Consider the following 12513-nt stretch of genomic DNA (forward strand, 5'->3'; position numbering starts at 1 on the left):
CACGCATTGTCTGTGCAAAGCTGAGCAATATCTGGAACACCCCCACTGACGTAACAAAGCAATGTTAGGCTTGATTAACCTCTCAGGGCTCGCAGAAGGAGATGAAAAACTCGAGCCTGGGAATGACGTCGCAGTCGCGGAGGGCGTGTGAGCCCACCACGAGGAAGCAAGCGATCTCGGGAGTAGGGCTCATCCGATGGTCTCCTGTGTGCTCTGGATAAGTCGCGGAACGCCTTCTTGGACACCTCGCGGGCTTGGGCTGGGGTGAGGCCGCAGGACGCGACGAGGTAGTCCTCAAGGGAGAAGGGCGCGGGGACAATGGCGGTGATGGATCGGTGAGGGTAGCGGGGAGGCGGCGCGGAGGAGAGGGAAGAGGCTATTTCGAAGGCGCAGCATGGCGGCGGCGCAGGGTCGGCCACCAGCTGCTTTGCGCGTCAGGCTGTCCGACGATGCGGGGAACGGAGGCGGAGCTGCCCAACTGGGCTGAGAGAAGGCTGTATTGCCCGCTTACTGGGTACCAAAAGGGCTGGCGTTCTATGCGTTGATTCAACGAGTATGAAATTTGTACCAATCGTATAATAATTAGTCTAGCATAAAAATTTCATCTAGAAACATATAAAATGTAGGTATAAATTATTCTAATTAATTATAAAAAAACATAAATCTAAATCAATAATAAAAACTTTATACTAAAGTATATTATATTATATGTTTACTGTAGAGATCTACTCACGTGGACTCCAACAAAACTAGATTTTCTATTTAATGATTTTTCTATAATTTATTATAAATTTTTCAAATATTCAGTCAAAATAAATAAAAAAATAAAATCGCCTAACAAGTTTTAAATGTTAAAGTAGGTGTTTTGTCCCATGTCGAAGTTTACTGAGGAAAAATAAACTTTTACGAAATTTGAGAAAGGTAACGTGTACTTTTTCTCTGTATTCTGGACGGCGGAAGTTGAGGGAGTGGACTTTTTCGTGCACACTGGACGGCGGGTGATTTTGCCTTCTCCCGTCCGTACGGTTCGTCGCGAGCCATTCAAAAGGCGGCAAAATCCAGCTACCTCCTCTGCCTCCGGCGGCCCCTGCTGCGCCATGGCGCTACAGCTGCAGGCCGTGGCTCCGTGTCCGCCCCTGCCACTCGCCGCCTCACGCGGCCGCCTCGCTGCTCCTCGGCCTCCGCCTCCCTTCGTCAGCATAGCTGTCGCCGCCTCCTCCAGCCCGGGCTCCTCCGCGCGCCTCTCGTGCCGCGGCCCAGCGCCTCGCTGGCGGCGTGCGAGCGTGAGGGCGCGCGCCGGTGCCGGTGGCGGCGGGCGGAGGGAGTCCCCGTATGAGGTGCTTGGCGTGTCGCCGTCGGCGGCGCCCAACGAGATCAAGCGCGCGTACCGGCGCCTCGCGCTCAAGTACCACCCGGACGTCAACAAGGAGGTGCGTGTGGCAAACTGGCAACCGAACCCCTGCTGCATGCTCGCGCTCTTTACCTTCGCATTTGTGTTTGATCCCTACGGGATTTCTTGGGACCTTGGGGATGGATGACTCTGCTCACCGCCAGCCTCGTGGATCTTGTCGTCAATGCAGCCCGATGCTCAGGAGAAGTTTCTGCGGATCAAGCACGCTTACAACACTCTGATGAACTCAGAGAGTCGATCCAAGTACGCGAGCAGCAGTTCAGATTCGTCCTGGTCCTCTAGCTCCAGGGAGAGCAAATCAGCTGCTGCAGAAGAGCCGTTCTATGGATTTGGTACTGAATTCTCTCGTTGCTGTCAGTAAACGTGCGTTACATTACATATGGTTGATCGTTGATGTGACCAGGGGTCAAGTGAGGTTCCATTGTTCCACTGGAAATTTGAGACCTTAGTGATTGTCATGTGGAGATATAAGGCTTTCTAGTGCAGTTCACCAAAGTGTCTTCACCTCTACTGTGACTTTAAGACCATAGTGGTTGTGCCTTTTTGCAGCGGATTTCCTTAAAGATCTGCAAGCAGAATTCCAGAACTGGGAAGCTGGGTTGAATTCAAATCAGAAACCTAAAAGCCTCTGGGAAGAGTTAGCTGTAAGTTATCTTTATTCAACATTTCAACTATATCGATTATTGTGAGTTTGTCACTATTAAGAATTGCCATGCAGCAATATAGCATAGATAAGGCCAGTACTAGTTATAGTTTTTTGGAGAATGCCATGTGAACCCTGCACTGCGTTCTCCTCAATCAGGCAATTGGCGAGGAATTCGTAGAATTTCTGGAAAATGAATTGAAGATTGATGACTCCAGCCCTGAGGACGTCACTAGAAATGACCCATACACCCAATTTGGACAGCAGGCAAAAAATGCTAAGGACAACAAGACATCAACAAACAGCTTTGATGATGGTCTCTCTGAAATAGAGGCCGCTCTCGAGAAGCTGAAGAAGGAACTTGGATTGGGATAAACCATAGATGTGGCAACTAAAGGCGTTCTTACAAAGGTATTTCTTGTATTGTATCTAACGGTTGGTGATAATAATTTGCAATTGTGATCTATTGCCTACTTTTTGTTTTGGCTTTTCTAGATACATAATTTTTACCTTGTATCTAGCCATAGCATATATCTAGGTGCATAACAAATACTATGTACCTAGAAAGCCAAAACAACCTATAATTTAGGATGGAGAGAGTAACCGATAGCTCATGAGCTTATACACATTCAAAGAACAGTGACAAATATTTGTTTGCCTTTGAAATTTTTGGGTAAAGGGGTTCTGATTTTTTGTGTGATGGCCTGATGAGGGTACCAAAGAAAAGGTTGTGCACTGCCAGCACAACCTTGTTAGTCGCTGAATTCTCACTCTTGGTAGTAGGAGAATTCTTACTCTCATCGAGAGAGGATGACACTAGGAGTTGGGGTAATTTTCTTGTCTATTTCTCACACAGGCTCACACAAATGCCATACCAACCTGAGGGGTTGGGGTTACATATTTATAGGCTGCTAGCCAGCCAAGCATATGCCAAGATGCTAGTCTAAGATGCTAGTCTAAGATGCTAATATGCTGTCCTAGCTAAGATGCTGTCCTTTAGTCTAAGATGTTGTCCTCTAGTCTAAGATGCTGTCCTAAAAATAGAAAAACAGCCACAAGGACCATGACCATGTGAGCATCATAGCCCCACAAAGACCAGCCACACATGAGACTTATCCATCATTCTCCCCCTAAGTCTTGTGCGTCGTCTTGTGGGAGAGTTGAACCATCCCGGTCCTAGAGCAGAGCTCAAGGAACTTGATCCTCCCAAGGGGCTTGGTGAGCAGGTCCGCAAGCTGGTCCTTGGTGTTGATGTAGCTCGCCTTGATGCTCTCTTCCTCCAAACAGCCTCGGATGAAGTGGTACCTCACCCGGATGTGCTTGCTGCGTTCGTGGAACACGGGGTTCTTTGCCAGGGCCAAAGCGGACTTGCTGTCCATCCTGAGCTCCACCGCTCTAGTGTCTCTGCCGAGGAGATCACCAAGCAGTCGAGCGAGCCAGAGCGCCTGAGTCGAAGCGGTGGAGGCCGCTATGTACTCGGCCTCGCAGCTGGACAGGGCCACCACCTGCTGCTTGACCGACCGCCAGCTAACGAGGCACTTGCCGAGGAAGAAGAGGATCCCGCTCGTGCTCTTGCTGGTGTCGATGTCGCCGGCGTGGTCGCTGTCGCTGTACCCGACGAAGTGTGCCGCCCCAGGGCACCTCGGGTAGTAGAGGCCATGGTCGAGAGTCCCTGCAACGTAGCAGATGATCCTCTTCATAGTCTGCTGGTGCTCCGTCGTCGGTCGCTGCATGAACCGACTAACGTAACCGATGGAGAATGCCAAGTCCGGCCGTGTGTGGGCGAGGTAGCGAAGGCTCCCCACAAGACGCCGGTACTATGTAGCGTCCACCTCCTCCGTCGTGCTATCGCGGCTCAGCTTCAGCCTCTCCTCCATCGGAGTGAGAGCTGGGTTGCAGTCGGTGAGCCCAGCTAGCTCAACGACGCGCTTGGCGTAGGCGGTCTGTCAAAGCATGATCCTAGAGTCATCCTGGTGTACCTTGATTCCCAGGTAGAAGGAGAGAGGCCCCAGGTCACTCATCTGGAAGGTGGCCTTCATCTCTTCCTTGAATGCCACCACCTCCGCATCCTTGGTGCCGGTGATCACCAAGTCGTTGACGTAGACACCCACCAGCAGGGCATTACCTCCATTGCCCCGTCGATAGATGGCCGTCTCGTGCGGGCTTTGCTCGAAGCCCATCCCCTTTAGCGTGGAATCCAGCTTGGTATTCCACGCCCTCGGTGCCTACCGCAAGCCATAGAGGGCCTTGCGCAGGCGGAGCACCTTGCCCTCCTTGCCGGGGATCACAAATCCCGGCGGCTGGTGCACGTAGACCTCCTCCTTCAAGTCGTCGTTAAGGAACGCCGACTTGACGTCCATGTGATGAACACGCCAGCCCTCTTGGGCAGCTAGCGCAAGGAGGAGTTGCACGGACTCCATCCGTGCCATGGGAGCAAAGGCGTCGTCGAAGTTGACCCCCTCCTGCTGCACGAAACCTCGTGCCACCAAGCGAGCCTTGTGCTTGACGATGGCGCCAGCTTCATCCCTCTTCAACTTATACACCCACTTAAGGGTGATCGCGCGGTGACCACGAGGAAGGTCAGCAAGCTCCCAGGTGCGGTTCTTCTCAACCGCATCCATCTCCAACTGCATCGCGGCATGCCATGCCGCGTGTCTCTCGGCCTCTGCAAACGACCGAGGCTCGCCGTCGTCACACGCAAGGTGCAACTGCGCCTCCAGGTCGTGAGGCACCGGTCCCGGCATCGGCTGGTCACCGAGAAGGTTCTCCACCGTACGGTATCGCAACGGCTCGCCGTCGTGGTACGCGTCGACGCGCTCCTCGTCGTGAGAGAGTGGAGTAGCGAGCTCAACTGGGCCATGCTCGACACGAGCTGGTGGTGGAGTAGACGTGCCCGGAGTGGTGCCTGTCGGTGCTGGAGTGCGTGGCGTTGCCGGCTGTGGTGGAGCCGGCGAAGAGCTCATCGCAGCCGAGGTCCTGGCTAGAGAGCATGGTGCTGTCGGAGTAGCAGGTGCCGGGGTCGGTGGAGGCTCGGAGTCAGGGGTAGACGCGCTCACCGAAGAAGAACTGCCTACTCCCCCAGCTCCCTCGAAGTGGACGTACTCGACAGTGAAGTCGTCGTACGTTGGAGCCGAGCCGTCGTCCACTGTCTTGTCCCATGCCCATCCTCACCCTTCATCGAACACAACATCGCGCGCCGTGCGCACACGCTGTGTCTTCGGGTCAAGGATGCGGTAGGCCTTCGAGCCCTCCGCGTAGCCGATGAACACTCCCGGAGTGCTCCTGTCATCGAGCTTGCTGATGTGGCCAAGCTCCTTGGCGAACGCGAGGCAGCCGAAGACCCGCAAGTGGGAGACCGCTGGCTTGCGCCCATGCCAAGCCTCGTACGGCGTCCTACTGTCGAGCGCTTTGGTAGGCGAGCGGTTGAGGATGTAGACGACCGTCACCACCGCCTCTCCCCAGAAGACAGCCAGCATCCCCCTCTGCTTGAGGAGGGCCCGAGCCATCCCCACAACCGTCTGGTTGCGCCGCTCGATGACGCCGTTCTGCTGTGGGCTGTACGGCGTGGAGTAGTGGCGCTGAATGCCCTCGTCAGCGCAGTACGACGCGAATTCAGCCGCCGTGAATTCGCCGCCGTTGTTGGTGCGCAGCACGCGCAGCTTGCGGCCGCACTCCGCCTCCGTAGCAGCCTGCGCGCATCTGATGGCGTCCGCAGCCTCTCCCTTGCTGCCGAGGACCATCACCCACATGTAGCGGGAGAGGTCGTCGACGAGCAGTAGGAAGTAGCGTCGTTCTCCTAGTGTGGCCGGTGTCACCGGGCCACACAAGTCCCCGTGCACGAGCTCGAGCCTCTCCTTGGCTCGAAAGCTCGCCCGCTGGGGAAAAGGGAGTCGCCTCTGCTTCGTCAACACGCAGACGTCGTAGAGCTGCTCCACATGGTCGAGGCACGGCAGGCCTCGCACCATCTCCGTGGCACTGAGCTGCTTCAGGGCCTCAAAGTGAAGGTGCCCGAAACGCTCGTGCCATTGCCACACCTCGTCGTCCCGACGAGCAGCGAGACAGAGGGGTTGTGCCACCTACACGTTAAGGATCTAGAGTCAATTTGCGCTTCTGGATACCTTGGCAAGAAGGCGACGACGACGATCCCAAATCCTCATGACTCCGTCCTCAACCACCACGCGCGAACCGTTCTCATCCAGCTGTCCCAAGCTGATGATGGAGTTCCTCAACGTGGGGATGTAGTAGACTCCGGTGAGCAGCCTGTGCTCACCAGACACGGCGGTGAAGATGATGGAGCCGACGCCCTTGATCTCCACGCCGGAGGCATCCCCAAACTTGACAGAGCCTCGGACGCTAGAGTCAAGCTCGGTGAAGAACTCCCGTCGACCGGTCATGTGATGGGTGGTGCCGGTGTCGAGGCACCACCCGTCAGTCTTGTCGTTGCCGGAGCTGTCGTCGAGGAGGGCGTGTGCTTTTGGCTCGTCAAGGTGGAGGAGAGCCGCTGCGGCCGGTGCCGCTGGAGGTAGCTCGATGCTGGCATGTGCCATGAACAGAGCCGGCTCCTCCTCCTCCGCCTGTGCGACGTGGGCCTGGCCGCGTCGTGGCTGTCGACAGTCCTTGGCCCAATGGCCAAGCTGGCCGCAGTTGCGGCAGGCGTTGTCTCGTGCCGGCTTGTGCCTACCGGCGGTGCCGCCCTGGGCGCCTCCGCGGGCATCTCCCTCGGCATGTCCTCGCGCCCCGGCCTGGGCGTCTCTGCGCGCCTTGCGTGGCTTGCCACGCTTGCGGCCACCTATCGCGGAAGAAGGCTCCCCTTCCTCCGGTCACCTTGGCTGGCAAGCCACTGCTCTCGAGTGAGGAGGAGCTTCCCGCTAGTGGTGATGGGCCCCGAGAGGGACTGTGGCTCATCGCTGTCGACGACCTTGAGGCGACCTATCGCCTCCTCGATCGACATCATGGAGAGATCCAGCAGAGACTCGATCGAGCGAGCCATCTGTTTATACTTCTCGGGGACGCAGCGGAAGAGCTTTTCGACAGCTCTCTCCTCGCCGTAAGTATCGTCGCCGAACTGCACCATCTTCTGCAACAGAGTGTTGAGACGGAGAGCAAAGTCATCAATGTCCTCACCTGGCTTGAAGGCTAGGTTCTCCCACTCCTTGCGAAGTGCCTACAGTGTGGACTTGCGGGCGCGGTCGCTGCCGATGCGTGCCGCAGCGATGGCGTCCCAAGCCTCCTTGGCAGTCCGCTTGCTGGTAAGCGAGAACTGCATCTCGGGCGGGACTGCAGCGATGAGAGCATCCAGCGCCCGTCGATCTAGGTCGTAGTCGACGTCGCCATACCGGACTGCCTCCCATATGTGCCACACCTAGAGCTTTACCCTCATCACCGCAGCCCACTCGACGTAGTTGGTCTTGGTGAGGGTAGGCCACCCACCGCCGGGACCGACGTCTCTAACAACAGCCTGGAGCCCGTGGTAACCACGGTACCGATCCGGGGAGAGAGAGCCACGCTGCCTGTGAAGGCCGCGCTCTCCATCGACCCGTCGGTACCGATCCGGGGAGAGAGAGCCACGCTGCCTGTGAAGGCCGCGCTCTCCATCGACCCGTTCGCCACCGTTGCCGTGCGCGCCTCCTCCAGGAGCGCCACCGGTGCGTCTGCGCCTGTCTGGGCTGCCGCCGCGCTCGTGGGCGTGCGCGGCTGCCCCAGGAGCGCCACCGCCGTGCGCGCCTCCTCCAGGAGCGCCGCCGGTGTGTCCATGCCTGTCTGGGCTACCGCCACGCTTGTGGACGTGCGCGGCTGCCCACTGCGCCGCCCGCGCTCGCGCTGCCTCCCTCCCTAGCAGCTCGAGGTCCGCGTCGGCGGTGTCGTCAGCGGAAATGGAGCTGCCAATGCTGCCGCGCAGAGCCTCGACCTCCGCTGCCGCCGCACGCACTGCATTCGCCGCCGCCACTGCCTCCGCCTCCGCTCTGGCTGCTGCCAGCTCCGCCGCTGCTAGCCTCGACGCCCTTGCCGCCGCCGCAGCGGTCTCTGCCGCCGCTCGCTCGCGTTCCTCTGCCACGGCAAGTTCGGCCTCCTACCGATGCCGCGTGCTCGAGGCGACCGAGCGCTGAGACTGCCCTGCGGACATGACGCGCTACCGGGGGGCTGCTGCGTGGGGAGAGGGCTGCTTCAGACGAGCTAGGAGAGGAGTGAACAGGAGCGGCCGGAGGAGCTGCTGCTGCCAACAGCTGGGGCTGTTGTGGGGCTGGGAGAGAAGACGAGCAAGAGATGCTCAGGCTACAGGATAATACGGCTCTGATACCAGTTGTTAGTCGCTGAATTCTCACTCTTGGTAGTAGGAGAATTCTTACTCTCATCGAGAGAGGATGACACTAGGAGTTGGGGCAATTTTCTTGTCTATTTCTCACACAGGTTCACACAAATGCCATACCAACCTAAGGGGTTGGGGTTACATATTTATAGGTTGCTAGCCAGCCAAGCATATGCCAAGATGCTAGTCTAAGATGCTAATATGCTGTCCTAGCTAAGATGCTGTCCTTTAGTCTAAGATGCTGTCCTCTAGTCTAAGATGCTGTCCTAAAAACAGAAAAACAGCCACAAGGACCATGATCATGTGAGCATCATAGCCCCACAAAGACCAGCCACACATGAGACTTATCCATCAAACCTATGGTTCTTTTCTTTTCTGTCAAATACAATTTTGCAAATGACATGAAATGGGATGCTGTTTTTTCGAGTCTTAGAGTAACCTCAGGCAATCCTTATTGGTTCTTCATCCTGCATCTGTGCAGTGCATGTTAAATCAAAATATGTAGTGTTCTTGAGTGTTTTTTCCGTAATGAAAATCAACACTCAACAACTGGAGTTCCAATATCAATGTGATTTACTGTAAGTCCTCTTTTGGAAAAAAAAATTAAACCCAAAGAAATTTACTCACCAAATAGAATCTAAAGAATAACAATGCAAGTAGCCAAACCCTTTGGGGCCGGACCATGCCTCCCCCCTCCCAACCCACACATCCTCCACGCCCTTTTTTTTGAATACCAGGGACGGATCCCTTATCCATTGCATAACATCATGACAAAATTATGATGTTTATCACCCAGTTATATCAGTTCTGTCGTTGTACTGCACATAACATTACATCAAGTTTCCAAATAACTCACAGACTCACTATTACCCAGCTTATACTGCATCACAGAGGGATATGCTGCACCTGTAGTCCATGACGCTTCCATTTACCAGTTATGTTTCTTAATTCATTTCCCTTCCCCTTAAATTATGTTCTAACTGTATTCAATGGCATTTTGACCAGTCCTATATACTCTTATGTAACCAGTTTAGGACATACCAATGATGCTAGCTGGTACTATCCACAATATCTGGAACACCGTTGTTGGCGCATGGACAAATTCAGAGATCATCATGAAGATATAGGTCACATCTATTCTTTCATGAGGATGGTCTTCAGGGAGAACACCTTGATTCTTGATGTATGTTGGAATACTCCTCGCAAAAGAGTTGGTCACATACAATTTTACATATAAAGAGCAATCTTTTCGCCAGTTTCTATATGAGCAGTCTTCTACTGGTGGCAGAAGTACATTGTTGATAGACAGCTCTTGTTCATGTTTTTGTATATTAGCCGCTTGTTTATGCTGTACATATTCAGAACTTATGGTGCAAGTTGCAAGATTCATACCCTTTCTTCGCTATGACATATATAGCTATAAGCTGTTTTAATAGGGTGAGTCTTTGGTTTACTTGCCACTCCCCCTGTCACAAAAATCATGATGGACCACACCGCATTTTGCAACTCTCGCATTGCAGTTATAACTCGTGCAATTTTTCAAGCCGTCATGAACCAACATACATAAGCTGAGGCAACTAATTAGAAGTGTACACGACATGGTTCAGATTGTTCAGATGGGCAACACTAACAATTTCCAAAGCAAACGCAGCAGCCAGGCCAGCAGGTATAGTTTGGCAATCGATCACACAAGTTCTCAAGGGATGAGGGCATCGGTGGTTACATCGGCCCATGAACCCGCCCCAATTTTTTTTACGACTCGGCCCTTTTTGAGGAAAATTTATGTTTGACCTCCTGGGAGACTTAAATTTATCTTTGGACCATGATGGTCGGCGCCATGACTCATGACGTCGAGGTAACACGTCTCAGCATCATAGATCTTAGCTACGAGGTGCCTGACCGTGCACAGTAGGGCATCCTAGGCGGCGTTCACGTGGCCGGTACCTCGGCACCAGAATACATGACGCTGAGCTCGGCGCCACAGATCTTGGCGCCGACCTCGGAGCCATGTATTCTGGCGCCAGAATACATGGCTCGGCGCCAGAATAACTGCGGCCACAGATCAACGATGGTGGTCGTCTCCGCACAAGAATAGGGGTGGAGCACACTCGAGCCGGGGAAGAATGCGAGCGCGGAGCTGCGGGGTAGGACGACTCAGTGTGGCTGCAAGGAGAGGCGAGAGGAGCGCCCTTCTATAGACAGCCCGAGGCGAAGATTGGCTGGCCGGCTTGCTCATGGCCATGGCAGAGCTGGTACGTGGAGGGGTGACCGGCATGCGTGGTGCAGCAGTTGGTCGGCGTTGAGGCGACGCCCATGTTGACGGCGCGTGCGACGAGGCGGACAAGGCTGGCGAGGACGGCCGCAGCGACGTGGGTGGAGCAGGGCGACGTGCATGATAAATGCTACCAGGAGTGTGCATAGCTAGCTTGCTCTGCTGTGGGCTGCGTGTGTGTTTGTTGTGTGCTGTGCTTGCTGCTGCTAGTGGAGGAGAAAGGAGAGGGAGGTGGGGCCCACGACGTGCACGACACGGCAGAAAAAGGTGGGGCCCACATGTCGTGGTGTCGTACGAACAGCTGAGGTTGAAAACGGTATTACAATATAGAAAATGGAAGCAATCGATTCAGAATATTTTTAGATTTTAGCAATTAAAGAGTAAAAAAAATAGTTGAAAATGGTTGTGAAACCAATTGAAAATGACAAATTTTTATGTTTGACGAAATTCAAAAATAGTATCATAATATAAAAAACGATATCATAATATAGAAAACGAAAACGATCGATTCGGAATATTTCCGTACCGTTTTTATCTTAGTCAGGGGTGAGCCGCCGGGCCGGACAAGTCGATTACGTGCACGAACTGTGATCGATGCAACGAAACCAAAGCAAATGGTTGAGGATGCAAGTTCATGTACATGTATTCCATCCAATTAGAAAAAGAGAGAGAACTTTTTTTATGTATATATAGGGAAAAAAGAGAGAGAAAACTTGGCAGATGGTAAACCTAGCAAACAGAAAAAGACAATTGTTTGTTTATTTTTTTTGTAACGTATAGGAGAAATCCAAGAAAATCAGTAAGCTGCACTTTCACTTGTACATATAGTTCCTTTTATTTTCGCTTTTGGTGCTAATAAATCATTTTTTTAGGATGGGGTTTCATTTTGAAAATTTAAATTTAAATTTATTATTTGCCAAGAAATAGAGAAAAATGTAAATGTTACTATTTATAAAAGGAACATCCTTCTCGTACGACACCACGACATGTGCCCCACCTTTCTGTCGTGTTGTGCACGTCATGGGCCCCACCTCCCTCTCCTTTCTCCGCTCGCAGCAGCAAGCACAGCACACAACAAACACACACGCAGCCCACAACAGAGCAAGCTAGCTACACACACTCCTGGTAGCATTTATCACGCACGTCGCCCTGCAACACCCACGTCGCTGCGGCCGTCCTCGCCAGCCTTGTCCGTCTCGTCGCGCGCGCCGTCAACGCGGGCGTCGCCTCAGCGCCGACCAGCTGCTGCACCACGCATGCCGGTCGCCCCTCCACGTACCAGCTCTGCCATGGCCATGAGCGAGCCGGCCAGCCAATCTTCGCCTCGGGCTGTCTATAGAAGGGCGCTCCTCTCACCTCTCCTTACAGCCACACTGAGCCGTCCTGCCCCGCAGCTCTACGCTCGCATTCTTCCCCTGCTCGAGTGTGCTCCACCCCTGTTCTTGTGCGGAGACGACCACCATCGTTAATATCTGGCACCGATCACCATCGCATTCTTCCCCTGCTCGAGTGTGCTTCACCCCTGTTCTGGCGTCAGAATAACTGCGGCCACACGCTTTGAATCCATGCTCGGCATCAGAATACATGGCTCTAAGGTCGACGCCACATATCTTGGCGCCGAACTCGGCACCAAGATCTGTGGCGCCGAGCTCGACACCATGTATTATGACGCCGAGGTACCGGTCACGTGAACGCCACCTAGGATATCCTGCTGTGCACGGCCAGGCACCTCGGAGCCAAGATCTGTGGCGTCGAGACTTTTTACCTCGGCGTCATGAGTCTTGACGTCGACCCCTAGGGTCCAAAGATGAGTTTAAATCTCTCAGAGGGCCAAACGTAAATTTTTTTAAAAAAGATAGCCAAATTGTAAAAAAATAGAT

General features: G+C 53.8%; 1 protein-coding gene across 5 annotated transcripts; it reads left to right on the plus strand.

The window, feature by feature from the left end:
• The first annotated feature begins 1003 nt into the window (after window positions 1–1003).
• On the plus strand, window positions 1004–9737 carry LOC136537672 (uncharacterized). Of its 5 annotated transcripts, none has more exons than XR_010779120.1 (6): window positions 1004–1430; window positions 1581–1743; window positions 1961–2055; window positions 2214–2465; window positions 9236–9295; window positions 9396–9737. XR_010779120.1 is itself a non-coding variant. In XM_066529631.1 (5 exons), the coding sequence occupies exons 1-4, from the start codon at window positions 1098–1100 to the stop codon at window positions 2427–2429; spliced, it is 807 nt and encodes a 268-aa protein (XP_066385728.1). In that variant the 5' UTR covers window positions 1004–1097; the 3' UTR covers window positions 2430–2465; window positions 9367–9737. The 5 variants fall into 5 exon arrangements, 3 of the variants coding, with proteins under 3 accessions (XP_066385728.1, XP_066385727.1, XP_066385729.1); XR_010779121.1 differs by having other exon boundaries at window positions 1021–1430; window positions 9391–9737; XM_066529631.1 differs by lacking the exon at window positions 9236–9295 and having other exon boundaries at window positions 9367–9737.
• The last annotated feature ends 2776 nt before the right edge of the window (window positions 9738–12513 follow it).

The sequence above is a fragment of the Miscanthus floridulus genome, chromosome 2 (genome assembly GCF_019320115.1).
Source record: "Miscanthus floridulus cultivar M001 chromosome 2, ASM1932011v1, whole genome shotgun sequence".
Classification (NCBI taxonomy): domain Eukaryota; kingdom Viridiplantae; phylum Streptophyta; class Magnoliopsida; order Poales; family Poaceae; genus Miscanthus; species Miscanthus floridulus.